The 18,224-nt window shown below is 39.5% G+C and overlaps 1 protein-coding gene across 1 annotated transcript in view; it reads right to left on the minus strand.

Annotated features, from left to right (window-relative positions):
• Positions 1-18,224, minus strand: part of PLPPR1 (phospholipid phosphatase related 1) — a 132,285-nt gene that overhangs the window by 52,015 nt on the left and 62,046 nt on the right. Inside the window, exon 2 of the mRNA XM_061455099.1 lies at positions 17,055-17,163. Coding sequence (XP_061311083.1) covers positions 17,055-17,117 — 63 coding nt within the window. The 5' untranslated portion in view covers positions 17,118-17,163. The remainder of the gene's footprint in view (positions 1-17,054; positions 17,164-18,224) is intronic.

An 18,224-nucleotide genomic window follows, 5' to 3' on the forward strand; every position in this document is an offset into this window, starting at 1 on the left:
GAAAGAAGAAAGAGAAAGGCTGAGTAATTGAGTTTCAGAGACTGTGGCTTTACAGATGACTGCATTTATTTATTACCAAAATATATTTTAAAATGTTGTGCCAGTGCAATGGAGCTACAATTTGCTAAATGTTTGGTTCAAAGAGAAAACTGTTTTCTTTAGCTATGAAAAATTCTGTTGATAGTTCAAGGCCATTAAAGAAAGAAGGGAAGAGGTGAGTATTCAACTACCAGCTACTGAAATGCACCCGCATTTTCTCTGACAAATCTGAAAGAGTTATGTCTCAGACTGAAGCAGAAGTCAGGATAACAGACTTCATACGCAAATGCTGAGATCCTGACCCTAGCCAAAGAAATAACTGTAGACAAGTCACTCCGTGCCTCAGTTTCCACATCTGTAAAACTGAAATGCAGCTCCCCTTATAACCCATGTGTTACAGTAGTTGCCTCAAGCATAAAGGAGACCTGATGAACAAGAGAAGGTATATGGACCCACCAGCTACAAACATGTGTGAGCAAGATGTTAAGCTGTCATCAGTAGTTCACCTATTCCAACCCCCTAGCTCAAAGGAGGGTCATCTGGAGCAGGTTGTCCAAGTCCACATCCAGCTGGATCTCAAATATCTTCAAGGACAGAGATGCACAACTTTTCTGCACCACCTATCTTAGTGCTCGGTCACCCTTAACGGAAGAAAGCTTTTTATTCAGTTAAATGCCATGTCCTGTTTCAGTTTGTGCCCCCTGGCTTGCATGCTTTAACTGGGTAACACAGAGAAGAGTCTCTCATACTGAGGAGCCCAACACAGCTCCCCAGGTGTTATCTCATCAGTACAGAGCAGAGGGGAAGGATGATCTCAAGTGACCTGCTCCTCCCGATAAAATACAGGAGGCTGTTGGCCTTCTTTGCCACAATGGCAGGTTTCTGTATCATGTTCAGCTTGGCCCTCCTTCTGCAGCTTCATGTGCCAGCCAAGACCTCCATTGGTTGTTACAGGGAAAATTGCTGCAGCAGCTGATGGGGACCAGGCCCTGTGATACACCACTGTCAAACTGAGAAACGGATACTGGTGTGAGCAGTTACTTATTCCCTTCTATGAAAACTGTTGTACAAACAGCCGCCTCCAAGAGCTATGCCCTGGGCCAGAACTTAACAGTGGCCTCTGCCTAGTACCTGCTGAGAGAGTGCTTGACCCTCCTTGATCAACAGTGAACAGTGACTTCGCAAGCTCAGAGCCTGCTTTGATCAGGAACAGCTGGAAGAGCTTGCTAGAAGCTGCTGAAGCTCACTAGAAGCCATGGGCTCATCTAGCTGTTTTCACTAGCACCATAATGTTACTCCAAAGGTTCCCAGGACTCCCCTGACCATCCCAGAGGATCAAGAAAGTCTCAAAGCACAAGCAAGAAACTGCTTTGCAAATGGCTGCATTTGGCATAGAGGCACAAGTTGCAGTCTTTTGAAATGTTAGATGTAGTAAACTTTAAAAGAAATGACTGGGTACATAAACAAAAGCATAAATGGCATAGGTCAGCTGTAAAACTCCCTGACATAAGAATTATGGGTGCTAGCAATTTACAAGGGCTCAAAAAGCAAGGGTAATCAACCTGGAAGAAAAATCTTAGACAAGCTATTAAAAACAGTGACATTCCCTCTGATCAGAAAAAGTACCAACAGCATGTCAGAGGTCGACACCATGTAACAGCCCTATTTTTTATGCCTTTTGCAAGCTATGTCCTGCTTACCACAGATGTTCATAGCCCTAATGCCAAGACAGGCTTTTGGTCTGGCTCACATCTGACTTGTATTCTGCGTGCGAAACCTGTCATCCTACTGGGTCTAAGGGTTGTTTGGGCTGGGGACAACATAGCCCTTTTCATCTCCTAAATCAACTCAGAATTCTCTTAATAACTGTGGAGTACTTTGATATCTTTAGTCAGAAAGATCTCCAGTGGCCCTACACAAACAACTCACAGTGTAATTAGCATTTACAGAGAAGTCCAGGGAAGGTTACAAGATGATGGTCAGCATGGATATATGTCCTGGGTTCAGCAGTAGCAGTCATTTTTCTCCTTCTTGGTAGCTGGTGCAGTGCAGTGTTTTGACTTTCGGCCTGGGAACAGAACTGATAGCGATGTTTTGGTTTGGCCAAGGACTTTGTGAGCCTCATGCTCTGCCAGGGAGGAGGGGAAGCCAGGAGGAAGCAGAGACAGGACACCTGACCCAAACTGACCAAAGAGGTATTCCATACCACAGCACGTCATGCCCAGGAGGTAACTGGGAGTTAGCCGGAAGGGCTGGGGGACTGCAGGGTTGGAGGAGGTATGGGTCGGAGCTTGGTCGGGCTGAGGGGGGCAAGTTATCGGTCGGCTGGTGCTGAGGTGTTGTATTCTCTTCCCTTGTTATTTCCTTTATCATTGTTATCATTGGTGCTAGCAGTAGTGATTTGTGTTATACCTTAGTTACTAAACTGTTCTTATCTCAACCCGTGGGAGTTGCATTCTTTTCGATTCTCCTCTCCATCCCTCCGGGAGTAGGGGGAGGGAAAGAAGGGGGGGGGTGAGTGAACGCGTTACCTGACTGGGTTTAAACCACGACAATATATGATCAGCCTTGCTGTCTATTTGATTTTCATATAACGACAGCAGAGAAGGGAAAATAACACAGGCAACAATGAAAGACCTCTGTGTTGCAGGTTTTGCAGGTACCTCATCCCCTCAGAACACATACAAAGAGCACAGTGGCTCCTTGTTGTCCTGCCTTTCCTTTACAGTGCCCAAGTAGAAATGCAGCATATGATTTTGTGCTACTGGTGTCTCACAGTTCAGATAGATCTTCTTGCTGATGCTACTCTGCATCCTAACGTAAGTCCTGTTGGAGCAGAGCATGCTGAAAAGGAAAATCTGGAAACTTGATTTCAAACAAAAAATATTTCACTGAGAGATATTTTTCAACTTCAAAACCTCCAGGCTACATGCTGCTTCTGAAATGTTTCCTTCTGGATCTTTCTCTGACTTAAGGGCCTAAAAGACTCTTTGTTGGTATCTTCAAGCAGCTGATCTCAAACCGAAAAATCTCTCAAAGCCACAGACCCTGCAAGCCTGAATGCTCAGTTTGATTTCCCTGTTAATGTCAAGAAATCAATCCTCCAGACTTGCAAAGGGGCTCTCTTCTAGAAACAGGAGCAGAAATCCAAACTGCAGTTCCCTATCTTTCCTGTTAGTCTTCAATATCCTGGAGAAATCTTAAAGGTGACAATGCCTTGGCAGGCACAGACTTAGGTAAATTTGTGGTAAATTGTATCAATCTGCGCCACAACAGTGCATCTCAAAAATCAAAGATCTTTAGTTGCCTCCTAAGTGCGCTAGTGGGGCAACAAGGTCTACTTACCTGAGTTTCAGTAAATACAAATTAAAAACTGCATTAAAAAACTCAGTGCCAAACAATGTTTTCCGATGGAAATTTCATGACATGCTCTGTATTTATGTATTTTGTGTTCCAATACCCTTGTGCTGGACTGCTGATTCTAGTAAAAGTCACCAAACCCCTTGGTATCAAGGCACTCCAGAATTCATTACTCCAAAACCATCTGTAAAAGATGGAAAATCAAATCTAGTCTTACTCTAATAACACTAACCTTATCACCTTCTTAGATGCTTGTTCTGATGCCTATTTCTTCCAGGTATAAAGGCTTTCCCTCTAAGCTGACACCCTCCGAGACAGTTGGAGCTCTGAATCTCTGTCATTAATAGAACTGAATTCATTAAAATTCATAAAACTCTCCTGTGCTTCCAGACCAATGTTATTTAACAGAGAAGGGCAGTTTACAGTTGTTTAGACATCGATGAATGCAGCAGTTACTGCTAAAATAAACTATCTGCTGATATCAAGATTGCAGGACTCTTAGACCAATCATAAGAATCAAATAGAGATGTTCTAAATTAAAAGGAAAACTATCAAAGACATTTTACTTTACCTAAATGGACACAGTCTTATTAATACGTATAAAGCCTTATGAAGTCCATTTTATTTGCCTCCAGCATTTTCCCAACTGAACAGGAAGCTTTTAAAAGAAACAATTATCACTTTGAATCTTATCTGCTGCTTGCAAGTCATCTTGTATCTGAGCCAATCCTTTCACATGACTCTTTACCACTAGCAGGCAGTCATCGGGAAAAAAAAATAATGACCACTTCATTTTTCAGAATCTTGCTAAGTAATTGTGAATGCAGGGTAGCGAAGAAAGAAAAACTTCAGTTTTGAAAGCTTTCACAGAATCCCTAGGTCCTGGTGCTCACTTTTGTCGCTTTCATTGAAAGTTACTATTCTCTTTTCAAGGTTAGCCTGTCAAAACAAGTAGGAATACTCACTGCTATTTGCTATGGCAGTTTGTCATGATAAGGTTTTGTTTTAATTCAAGAATAGTTTGTCTGAACCTGCATTTAACATCACAAATGTTCCTCAAGATCCTTTTCTAACAGGTCTCCACATACAAAAAGGCAGTTTTTAGCTCCTTTAGTGTTACTAAACTCAGGTGCACTAGGCGGAGACAGTGAGATGAATGTGGTTTTTGTAAGAAGCTAAATAGTGGATAGCATGGAGAAGAGTCCAATAGAAATTACTTCAGGATGCAGATGTTAGGAAAAGGCAGCAGAGTAAGTATTTATTTAGAAAGATGTAGCTCGCTGACTTACAAAACAGACTGAGGTGGCAAGGCTTGGAATAGGAAGTCTTGTCTAACTTGCTGGTATTTGCAACAAGGAATGTACACAAGGAAATCAGCATACTGTCTATGGGTAATCAATAGACATTTTCATACTGGATATGAAAACACCTAGGTGAAATTATTGCAAGAAAAAGGGCTTGGCAGACAAAACTGGTCTTAAGGTTCCAACTGTACACAGCTCTAAATTCAGAAGGAATTTTTATATGATTCACTCCTTTACTGTTCCCCAACCTTTTTTTTGTTGTTGTTGTTGTTGTTGCATCCTACCTTCTCTTTCCACTGTCATTTGGTCTAGATTCTCTCTCCTTCACATCATGTTGCATCATTTTATTAGAAAGAATATTAAGACAGGTGTTTTTCCTATGAGGATACTCAAAAACTAAGCAAGTATCCTACTACGTCAATAAGAAAATGCAACTGGACAAGGCCCAGAGGAACTTTATCCAGAGATCCTTACCCACCTATGGGGGGGCAGTCTATGACCTTTCTTTTAACTCAAAGCAGCATATAGTCTTAGGTCTCCTACTCAACTTATTGACCCCATCTTCCTTCCTTGCTTAAACCAAATCTGCTCTAAGTTTTTTCAAAATCCTAATTGTTTTCTTCCTTTTTCTCTACAGAAAGAAATTTCAGTAAGAATGAAAAGCCTGAAACTCATCATGATAAACCAATCCTGCCATGTAGTCATATGAAACCAGTGCTGTATAAAGCACTCCGTTCTCATAATTTCTTCAATTTCAGTATGCTTTCTACCATTTTAACAGAGCTGCACTGATCTTTGCTTTGGATGGTTTAAATAAGACCATAAAGATCCTGGAAAACTACTTATTTAACTAGCTCCTAGTAAAGCTTAGAACAGTTAAAAAGCTAATAAAAGTATAATCTGGTATCCAATCTATTTGAAAAATTAATTCACTCCATTATAACTGGAAGTTTATATTAGTAAGGTATTAATAGGAAACTAGATTACATTACTGAGGTACATTTACACATTTTTTGCTATAATTTAATAAAAAATGCAATATTGATTAGAGATTACAATAAATCAAATGGAAATCCGATTAATAGCTCCACTACGAATGACATCACTAACTGTTCAATAATGTGCATCTACATAAAATAATCACACAGTAAATTCCTGTGTTTTAATAAAGTATATAAGAAGTATTGATGTATAAAAATAATAATTATTATTATTATTAGAGCTCCTACCAGGTATGCAAAGTCTACACTCCAGAAATAAGCCATTAATTCACAATGAACAATAGATTAGATTATTGTTTTTTAGGACAGACATGCAGCATTTAATACCTGGGAGAGGAAATATAGGGATAATTCAGCCATCTGTCATTACATGACCAAATGTAGATATCCTTTAAATAACAGAATTTACTCTACTGAAGTTGTGACAAAACAGTAACTTCAGTAATAAGTCCATCATTATTTACAAGCTGCTTTAATCTTATTTCAGCATACGTTAGACCCCATCAATAATTACAGTAGAATCTTACAAAGAACAGTGTAGAATTATGAAAAATAAATGAATGACCCAAACCTATTTTAAACCCCTGAGAGCCTATCCCCCACATGTCCTATTACATGAATTCTGCTCATGTGACCAAGTTGTAAAGGAAATGACATGAGAAATGTATAGCAGAGTTTGGGAGTACGTTTAAAACTTTTGGACAAACCAGCTTGGCTCTTTGCACTCTGCAAACATGAAGAGGCTTTGCTGCAAGGCTACTAGACAGCACAAGAAGCCATGGGACTTTAGGTATGTCTAGTCTGATGCAGCTCTTAATCACAGTGGGCACTATAAACACATCACCCAAAAGTAAGAGTTACAGACCATTATGAACAACCATTTGGTTTCTTGAACTGTGTAACAACTATTTAAAAATTGACTATGTACTTTGTAAAATATTGATTAATCATTCATCTAACAGCCATTTCAAAAAATCTATCTGCAATAAAAACCTTGACCAATAAATTACTCTGCTTCAAGATGAAGATGCACCTTTATTTTTGACTCTTTAACTTAAAACTGGAGTGCTCCAAGAGTAGTTAATACAATTTACCATTGTGTATTAATGCAGATATCCTAAATCTTACAAAACTCAAACTTTTTTCTTTTTCTGTTTTTTTTTTAATTACACAGCAGTTTTTAATTAATTTAAAAAAAAAAGAAAAGAAGAAAAAGCATGGCACCAAGCTGAAAGATAATCTGTGAAGATTCATGAACTCTAAAACTGAGGGTCAATCTCTAATCACTGCTATAAGCAATTACCATTACAAGTAATGATTTCATGTGTGTTAAGACTTCAGTGTGCATTTAACAGCATGTGCACAGGATGCAACAACTTTCAAAACATCAATTCCCAACAAATCCACTCTCTCATGTAATTCCTGCAAACGAATCTGCAGATGATTAATTTTCATATAGTCTCCTCAATAGCCCCACCAAATTCACACCTGTGTGAGAGAGTCTATGATCTGACTTCAAAATTCAACACCTCATAGGAATTCCTGGTGAAATACACCACTGAAGGGCAACATGATTATAAGGAAATCATATACCAGAGAAAAAATGTTTACTGCCAAAATGCTGGGATATGGGGATAGATTGAGGGTGTCTTGGGTTCAGCAGTAGCAGTCATTCTTCTCCTTCTTAGTAGCTGGGGCAGTGCTGTGTTTGGCTCTCAGCCTGAGAACAATGCTGATAACACCGATGTTTTTAGTTGTTGCTCAGTAATGTTTACTCTGACAAATGACTTTCTGAGTCTCATGCTCTGCCAGAGAGGAAGGGCACGGGAAGCCAGAGGGAAGCAGAGACAGGACACCTGACCCAAAGTAGCCAAAGAGGTATTCCATACCACAGCACATCATGCCCAGTATATAAACTGGGGGCAGTTACCCAGAAGGGCTAGATCACTGCTCGGGTCAGGCTGGTATCGGTTGACAGGTGGTGAGTGGTTGTATTCTCTTCCCTTGTTATTTCCCTTATCATTATTATTATTGGTGGTAGCAGTAGTGGTTTGTGTTATATCTTAGTTACTGGGCTGTTCTCACCTCAGTCTGTGGGAGTTACATTCTTTCGATTGTCCTCCCCATCCCTCCGGGAGCCAGGGGATGAAGGGATGGGAGTGAGCGAGCAGCTGCATGGTTCTGGGTTGCCCCCTGGGCTTAAACCACGACAAGGGGAAGTACCAGGCCTCTCTTAAGACTGCCCTAGGAGTCGCAAAATAAATAATGAAGCTTGAGGTATACCAGCCAAGTGAGTTAGAAATATGGAAACATACATTATGATTTCTTCAGAAAGCTGTATTTTGTTTTATTTGTTGCCATGTTCTGCTGCATTCATAACGGCTTTATGAATTTATGTGTCACTCAGGTGCTAGCAACTGGATTATTGATTTGCACTTTGGAGGGAGAAGATAACGGCAATTTAGAAGCTATTTGCTTCCCACATAAACACATCAAAATGTTCTGTCAGCAGCCTGGGGAAGTTCCAGGTTGGTGCAATACCTTAGGTTTGTAAAGGAAGTACAAGACATTGTAGGTTCCAAAAGCTGTTCTTTAAACTTTATTGGGGTTTCTAGACAGCAGAAAATGCCAATATTTTTTCACATCACTTGTACAAATCTATTTGTTGTAAGACTGATCTTGATGACTTTATCCTTTTAACATTGCTAAAACAACCCCCTTCTTTCAATGTCTGGTCAGCAGCTAGAATTCATGCCCTCTCATTGCAAACCTGATAAAATTGGACATGATGCTTAAAGAGACCTATTCCACTTCTGAAAATTCTCCTGATGTGAAAAGCATTGTCAAAATTTTGAATGGGTTTGATATTGTAAAATAAGCTTTAAGCATCTTGCCTTCTTCTGATGTTTCTCAGATCTTTAATGATCAATTCTGGGAAGGCTTGATTGTTGTATTTAGAGTTACTTAGTATGGATTTTTGATTCCCTATTAATTCCTTACCATCCTTTTTAAAACTTCGTGTAAGTTATTCAAATCAAATATAATGCTAAATAAATGTAGGGATATTCCTGCAGACCAAACAAAAATATGTATGCTCACAGATACACAGCAGAGGAAATGGTGCAACTGCGTTACAAAGGAATCAGTAATATGATAATACACTAAACCTGAAATGACCTCCAAATTTTCATATATCTGAGCAAATAAACAGGTCAACATTGTGTGCTTGGGAGAGAAAATAAGACAAATGCTCAGTTCTTTGAAGCATACAAATAAAAACCAAAAAGTAACACATCAATGCTCTACAGCAATCTCCAAGAAACATTAAAATCTAAGAATACTTATGAAAAAAAAAGAGGGAAGAAGCAAAGAGTAATGTTCACTGACAATCCCACTCTATTCCCATTGAGAGATCGATGCCTATGTTGCATATTGTGTCATATGTATTTTCAAGTTGCTATCTATTTTAAGTCTAAGCTGCTCAGTCATTCATGGCCCAGATGGAGATACCTTCCACCTTTGAAGGCTTCAAACACGGCTTGTAGTGTTCTACATGTATAATACATAAAACTTGCATGAATGGCATCTAGTTTTATTAATCAATTTTCTCAAAACCTCTGTGCAATCAATTCTGATTAGTATTTTTTCTAACAGTAATCTACTAAAGCTATGGGCTTTTTAAACTTACAAACCAGCAAAATGCATTTCAAACAAAGGAAATTCAATCTCCTTAACTGCTATGTTATTAAAAAAACCCACAATTCCTTCTCTTACAAACCCAGTTATACAGACTAACATATTATATAAATTGCAGTAGTGCTCAGCAGTGTTGAATAGTTTCAGGGCACAGTGAAGCAGACAAAGCAGTATGTTCATGACATTCTTCCCTACTACGAAATGCATTTTTTTTATTAGTCATAAAGACAATACCTTCACTATCTTCCTTGAAAACTGCACCAAATTCATTGGTGCAAACTCTAAGATGTTATCCAGGCTGTCAAAAGGATTATTTGAGTAGGGAAATTTTCAGGATAAAAAGGGAGTAAATAAAACAGGCTTCACATATCTGCAAGCAGCAATACAACATTTCTTACATTTATGTTTTAAAGAAATATGCAGTAAAGCAGCTAATCCCTCCTGGGCAGTCCTTTGATACTAACTTTAAGCTGTCCTGAAGATGCTAAGGAGTGCCCATTTTGGCCATGAGTTTTCAGTGCTCTTCGTTCGATTGTGAGGCACCTAGAAGGATTATACTTTAAAAAAAATAAGTTTTAGTTTATAGTTAGGTAATACTAAAGCTGCCTAGCAATTCAACAAAACTAATCCTACAGTCAGAAGTTACCTATTCACTGAGATTAAGTCAATTTTACAATATGTAGTTATACAGTCATCTGGAACAAAGCAGGTACCATGGTAGAGAGGCAAAGAAAACAATAAGGAATGTCTGGCAAATGGTGAACATAATGAGATGTTTAGAAAGAGCAACAAACAGATACATATGCTGTGCGAATAAAATAAGAAACAATGAATCCCAAGAAACAGAAGTGACTGAAACATGGGGATTATGCAGAAGCATCACCCTGCTACAAGACAAGTTCCTCCGAATTTGCACAGCATCTGTCACCATCAATTCACACAGTCGGTCTAACTAGAGGATCTAATGACAGGCAGTTTATACAACACCAGCACATAACATGTCCCTTAGGGCATTTTGTCCTCATGGCATCCCAGTTGAGCAGCACAGCACTACTGCTTGCATGGCACAGATGGTGAAACAAGGCACAGAGCTTTAAATGGCTGTGTACAAGATGCCTATAGCAAGGGAAACGATTGAGCTGGCACACACAAGCCACTGGAAAAACCTTCTTTTCTGCCTCTGCAGAAAACACAGTCAGAAAGCCTTACATGGTGGGTACTGGGTACTGCTACAGAAAAGAGTCACTGATAGCTGCAACTATTTACATGTTAGCTCAACTTGGGATGCCTCTTTAGTTTGTGTTTATATTAAAACCTCCCTGGATATTTTTTTTTTTTCCCTAGGAGCACCAGACATTACCTTTCCTTGAATATCCAAAATTGTGATCCCATATTTTAATCATAACCTTAAAGCTCGAATGCAATCATTAAGTTTTTCTTATGAGATAAATGTCTTATTTTTTATTTTTTTTTAAACACAAATAGAAAGTCACTTCCAATGTATTCAATGCTTAGAAATGTTGCTTTGAGGACAATAGCATGCAGAAAATAGACATTTTACAGTCCCCAATCAAAATTAGGTCAAAATTAGAGGGCACCAGCCAATACAACCAAATGTGCAAAATGTTTATTGTTTTCAGAACACCTAAACAAAAAATTAAATGTAAGAAGTGACACATACATCATGACTGTTTTAAACTCACTTACTTTTCATAATCCCTAAACCCTGCTGTGGTGCTGATGACAAATAGGAGTTTAAGAAGCATTTGTCTCACTTAGACAAGTATTTCAGCATTGCAGAAATTCTCCTGCTAAAGAATAGTTCAGCTGTTGGCTTGACTACATGAAATACTGGCAGGAAAATGCAAGCAGGTAGAAAAAGAAGAAAGCTTCCCTTCTGCGCTTATGTAAATTGAAACTAATTTTTTTAAACTATGTTTGAATGGATATTTGAGTACGATTCAATCTGTCCAAAACTAAAATTACAAAAATGAAGGAAAATTTACCCGAGTGTTAAAATAGAGATCCTATGAGGCTGTAACATACCTACAGTTCAAACCAAAGTTTGCAGCGGAATAGATGTAAGACCAGAGCTTTCTATTTTGCAGCATTTTTCATTTTATTCGGGAGCAAGGGGGATATTTCTCTTACAAAAAGTTCATTCCTTTGCAATGCACTATATATCGAGTCATCACAAAGACACAGTTTCCACTCTGCCTACAAAAGCTTTCCTGGGGGCAGAATAGTGAATTTAGCGTGAGAAAATAGGATCTTCAGATTACAGAAGTTGAAAGATGTCTAATGTTTTAAGTTTTAATGGTGTTGTTTATTTGAGTCTGCATCTACTATCTTGTCAGTGTCAGGATTACAATACTCCACAATAAAGCATGATGTGGCACATACATCAATCATATTAAAGTCACTTGGTATTCTGTAACTCTTTGATCAGTTTAAGACAATTTAATTAAATCTGGTACCAGAAAATTGCAGTATTTTCATGTGCAAAGACACACCTCAGATATACTTGACTCTTTAAAAGTAACTATACTTGAAAATAAATCCTCAGACAACTCACACCCTGAAACAACTCAAGCCAGGTAGTTGCAGAAGGAGGAGGAGGTAAAAGGAAGTAGAAACCACACATCAGCAGAAATTCCAGAATAATTTTATCTTTCTATTATCTAGGGACGCACCATAATCATAAGAGCTGTAGATTCAGAAGATATGAGAGGGTTGCCTTTGCAGGAAAAAGAGGAAGTGTCGCTTGCTTGCTGCTTCTTTAAAAACCACCATTCAATCAGACACCAAAGTTTAAAAGCTGTTCACATGCCTTCCCCCTGAAGTTGCGTAAGTTGTGGGGATGCTGTTCATTCATACTATGCAACTATCCTTCCAACACCTACTAGAAAATGCAATTACCACATTGCATTACACTTTCTGTCACTAATGATAAGCATCAAATACATTGAAAAAGCAAGTATAATCACTCTGACCCAATAAAGTCACAGCCAGGCTGTACTCAGCTCTCCTACCTCCCCCACCCCCCTCAGCAAGAGTTTTGTCCTAGAATACTAGATCAAGCCCTCAGGGTAGCTCACCAGTCCCCTAGGAAGAAAACTGAGATTTGCCAAGCATTGCACTTCTCCCACTTCTACATCTGACATTGCCTAAATCTTATTTGTTCTGACAAATTTTTCCCTTCCTGCAGAAAACTGGGCCACAGTATACAAAATAGACCTCTACCAGTTATGATTTTACTTTCCCCAGCTTCAAGCAGTATGTTACCTGGAAGGACGTAACATAGTACTCCGTGAAAAAAACCTTGTGAGGTGGGGTTGCAAAATAGTGAGACAGCTGTGTTGAAGCACCATTAAAGTAGTTTCTGACATCACTCTGCCAGGTATGTCCCTGCAGGTGGAGGGAGGAGATGCTCAAAAAAGAGTTTGGGCAACAAATGACAGCACAAGTCAAAAGTACATCAAAAAGGAAGAATATATGCAAGCATGTTTAATGAAACAGATGTCAGATGCAGACCACCAGCATAGGTCCTCCAAATTCAGGGATACCATAAGAAATAAGGGGAGACCTTATAGCAGTCTTCCATTACATAAAGGGGGCCCATAAGAAATCTGGAGAGGGACTTTTTACAAGGGCATGTAGTCATGGGACAACAGGGAACGGTTTTAAACTGACAGAGGGGAGATTTAGTTTAGATATTAGGGAGAAGTTCTTCCTTGTGAGGGAGATAATGTGCTGGCAGAGGCTGCGCAGAGAAGCTGTGGCTTCCCCATCCCTGGCAGTGTTCGAGGCGAGGCTGGATGGGGCTTGGAGCAACCTGGTCTAGTGGAAGGTGTCCCTGACCATGTCAGGGGGGCTGGAACTGGATGAGCTTTAAAGTCTCTTACAACCCAAACCATTCTATGATATGATAATATGTGAGAATTTTTTTCCTGTCATCCCAGATGCTGCTTCTCCTACTTTCTCTCATGCTTACCTACAATCCATAAGACCACTTTAGTGATCAGTCCTGGCCATCAACAAATCCTTGAACAGGCTGGTGCGCACTATTTGAATTTGCTGGGATAGATCCAGGGCATACCAACAGGTAGGGGCTCCATAGCCTTCACTGCATGCCCTTGCTCTATCACACTGACTCCAAACGACTCTGGAAGCTACTGGAGGGAGTAGGGCATCCTCTCTTTGCTCTTCTATTTAACAACTGTCAGCACCTAACATCATCAGTACTGAGATCAGGTACTCAGTGATCGGTACACTGCTCAAAGCAGTGGAATGTGTTAGCTGAGTGAGGAACAAAAGTGGTCTCATCTTGTAGCAACCTTTTACGTGTAAAGCAAGGCTGGGCAAGAGCCTCTTGAAGGTTCCTTTCACTGACACTGGCTCCCCCCAATGCTGCTAAGGGGGGCAAAGAAAAGAAAAATATTAGTGTTCTCTACATTCTAATTAACTGCTTATGTGTTTAACAAAATGTAATATACCAAATCTTCACAGACACTTGGTGACAAATGCCTGACTGTAAGAATGCCTCTTGCAATTGAGTAAAGGACCATTTAGAAAGCAGCGTACATTATTTGGGAGAGGGACTCAGATTTGATAAGCGGCTAAAAATTAGTTTAATGATTCCCTATTTAGCCTTTAGATCTATTCATAATATGACATTGTGTTTCCAATTAGGGACAGAATTGGTGATTTAACATTTCTGTCACTACAGATTAGACATCACAAGGTATCTCTGTATTATTACAAAGTTCATATTTTGAACATAAAAAGGAATTTGTAGAGTCAAGCATAAGATTTCAGTTTTTATAATGAGCCATTCATCTTCAGGTCAGTTTTCAAAACTGTCTACTACAAGTTAGTTCAGTGCGAGGAATATGAAATGGAAAAAAAACCCAGAACTGTGACTAACTGCTGAAATTATGAATGTCACATTTTTACAAACTGAAACCTAATGGTATTTAAAATGTCCAACCTGTTTGTGACACCTCATCTCCATGACTGCAATCACAACTTGCTTGAATGCACACTGCATACGGGGCAGCTAGCAAGTATCTATCAGCAGTGCAGCTAACAGGGCAATAAGTGCTCAGCAGTTTTTTCCTTAAGAGCAAATACCTCAGAATTTTTAATCTCAGGATCACATTCCATGTAAGACAGTGGGGGAGGAAGAACATTCTGGGGAATCCATGACGAAGGCCCATGATAATATTTACTGACCATCTCTTTTCCTACTCATGATCAGCTAACATATCTGCTACTATATTGTTTTCACATGGAAAAATATTGTCAGTAAAGCAGGCAACATTATTTTTAGCTGTTCCGCATGCATCTTTAGCAACTGCAGCAAAGTGTCACACAGATAATCAATTCTCAAGGTTGCCTCACAGCTACAAAAATAGGACCATTCCAACCAAAGCATTTCAGCACAGGGCTTGGTGTCTGGAGTAGCTCATAAAAAAAAGCACTTCCTTTAGTCTTAGAAGCATGTCAATATGAAAAGAAAAACACCTTCAGCATGCCTTAAGATTTACAGGGACTTTTTGGACTGAATAGCTACTATCAATTATCTCTTCATTCACAGCAGGAAATGAGATTTCCTGTTTAATGTTTAATGCTACAATGCTTGACATAAACCTATGAATTTGTAGTATTTCAGTAAAAACCTGTATTGTGGACAAAGAGAGGAAGAAATTTTATCAATTTGATACGTTTTATCAAATGTAGCAGAGAGAACATCTCTTCAGACACTATCTCTCTGGTTTTGACTGATTTTTAATTTAAAATTGTGTCTTAATCAACAAAGAAAGGAAAGTACACTTAGAAGTAAAAATTTTTTATTTTCCACCTGTAAAAAGATTCATTCTTTTATTCATGTCAGTCTTGTCTACAGGAAGGACAATTTATAACTCTGTCACAGGCTGCCAACCTATTCATTATTCATACATTTAGAAGACTAAGAATCTTGTTTTAGTCCTTTGCTTGCACTAAATTTGAGCCATCTCATTCTTGATAGTGTTTAGTTCCTTCTGAGCTTATTGTGGGCTTTTCCCCATTTTTAACATTCCTTTCTCTACCTAATGGGATAAAGTAGTGACCTATTGTCTCAGTCAGAACAGCCTCTCAGTTTCCCCAGGGAGCAGAGACAGATTGCCCAGGAAGGTGGACATTATACCAGTGACAAATCCGTGTGAAGCACTACAAGGGTCAGACATCTTCCCACACTGGTTTCTGCCATAGCTGCTGCTGGGAAGGCCCAATGCCAGGCTATACTTGTGGTTTTATTATGCTTTTCCTCTGTCCTTATCTTCCAAGCAGTCTGATCCCTCCTTCGAGGAAGGCCCACCCAAGACAAAAGGAAAACTACCACTAAGTAGTTTAGACTAAGTGCCCAGGGATCATCTGATTGTGTTTTGAGGGCTAAGCTGGTGGTACAGAAAGTAGGGAGTACACATAAGGGAACTGTATTTCGTGGCTGAAGAAGATGCTATCAGGAGGGGATTCCAGATGAGTAAGGGCTAGAGAGGTCCTGGGTACCACTGCATACTTTTCCCGGTTTCTGAGGAAAAGTCAGTACTCAGAAGCTCTTGAAAGCAAGCATTCAGAGTGCCCATTACACCTGGGGCTGCAGCACACTCAAACCTTTCCAAGATTTTGGTGGAAATGGGTAAGCTTTACATAACCCACTGTTTTGACTGTTCTTAGTGTTCCTCTTGTGGAAGAGTCCAATTCACATCATAATTTTGAGAACTGGACCCACGTTGCATCAGGCAGGTGACTCTAAAGACAGTCAGTCACAGCCAGTGATTTCCTTTTCACCTTGTAAATCTGATGGAAACTTGCATCCTTCTTGGAAACCCAGAGCTAGCCCCTTGCCTGGGAAACTTTCTCAGTCTTCAAAGCAGCAGTTGAACAATCACTGATTTGGATAATGTTTTATTTCAATAAACATTTACTCAGTATAGCAGTGTTAGGCTAAGTAAAAGAAGCACCATAAAAAAGCAATTTGTATGGAGTAAAATAGTAAGCCAGTTAAAAAAAAAAACAAACAACTACCCTTAACAAAGATGTGAAGCCATAGTCCATTGTCAGAACCACTCCTGTAACTCACTTGCTACTCAGTTCTCAGCCCTTATGCTAGCCAAGCTCCTTCGCCACATTAGGTATGCCTCATGTTAAATTTTATGTTCCATCTGAACTGAAATCAGAGCCAGGTTGTGCTTCCTCAGCCTACAAATCATTAGACTGTGAGATCAGACATTTTCTTGAACAAGGTCCAGCCCTTGTGCAGCAACAAGATAGAAATAAGCTGAGGAAAAATGAGAAGATGAGCAATCAGCTGCTACTGACCTACACCTGCAAGTACTGCTGGTTCTCTACCAAGTACACCAAGGCTAGCTAGCAAATTGAGTACAGTCAAGTCCTGAAAACACAGCATCCAAGTGTTCTTGCGTGATTGTACCTAAGATCTGGCTAACTCATGCAGTGCGACTTGATAGCACTAAGCATGAAGATGTATATTCATGTTATCAAGCAAGAAAGTATGCTTCCTTATAAACAAAATGGCCAACAAATGCCTTATTTCCTTCAGGGCAGAGCTGCCTTCTATGTAGGCTTAGCAACTGAATGCTGTACTCACCTCAACAAAGATGAAGCAGGGGATGATGGAATAGCTTCTCTGGGTATTGTTTCCTAAAGCCATTTCTCATCACACTTCTTGGCGATGCACCATTCAAAACTTTATTATCCTGACAAAGAAAAGACAAAGGTGTTTCAGTCTGTTTCACTTTTGGCAAACTCCGCATTTAACACACAAGGTTCGTAACATGGTGCAATGACATACTGGACTAGACTAAAAAGAACTTCAAAATCTAATTTGTGTTCATACAAAATAACATGAGAAGGCACGGCTTCTGCAGCACAAAGGCAAGAGACAGACATAAGTGACAAGATACATCATCTACATAGAAAATATTCACAAGGAATACAACTGTTTTCCTTAATTACAACCCACTCCCAAGCAAAGGCTTCCTCCCCAGGATTGTAAAATCACATTTTCAGCCCATTGTCCTGCCTACAGTGCGTTTCAAACCAAAAGGTTTTGGTAACTGTCTTGTGAACTTGTACTTTAAAGGACACATTTACAGGTCTACATTAATCGTACACATCATCAAAGTATTTATCTGCATAAAGCATGAAGTGCTTAAGATGACAACATATGCACAAAAAACCACCTAACAAGTAAATACAACAAGAAGTCACTGAATTAGTGGGCCCTTGTTGTAGAGCCTTTTTAGTCTGCAATAAATTCATATATTAACCCACAAAGCCCTACCTACCTACTTAGCATTGCTTCGGGTTAGTGGCTATTCTAATTAACATAACCTTAAAATGCTCTGTGTGTTAATCTCTTCACAGCACAGACAGTAGGAAAGAACAGAAGACTAACATGGTGAATTTTTACTGAGTGCATGTGCTTTTCTGCATGCATGAGGTAACACATCAAAAAAGAGAAGTCTGACTTAAAAGATTTTAAAGAGAGGAATAGGCTAGCAGGGAGCGGGGGGGCTGGAAAAGTAGCATGTAGTTCAGAACTGCCAGATGCATGCTTGCACAGAGCAGGAGACACAGAAGAGAATGGAAATCCTTTGCTATCAATTTTAAAGTGAGCACATCAAGTGGGAGCACATCAACAGAGATTTAGCTGGGCCCAGTCTCACTTCCAGTGCTCACACAGAATCCCTGCCCTGATCATAAGCATCTCTACAGGTCAGGACTAAAGTGACAGAAGCTGGTGAAAGCTGGTGTA

This window comes from Pezoporus flaviventris, unplaced genomic scaffold, assembly GCF_033815535.1.
Source record: "Pezoporus flaviventris isolate CSIRO_AGI_PZ_B2104156 unplaced genomic scaffold, CSIRO_AGI_Pfla_v1 ptg000018l, whole genome shotgun sequence".
Classification (NCBI taxonomy): domain Eukaryota; kingdom Metazoa; phylum Chordata; class Aves; order Psittaciformes; family Psittacidae; genus Pezoporus; species Pezoporus flaviventris.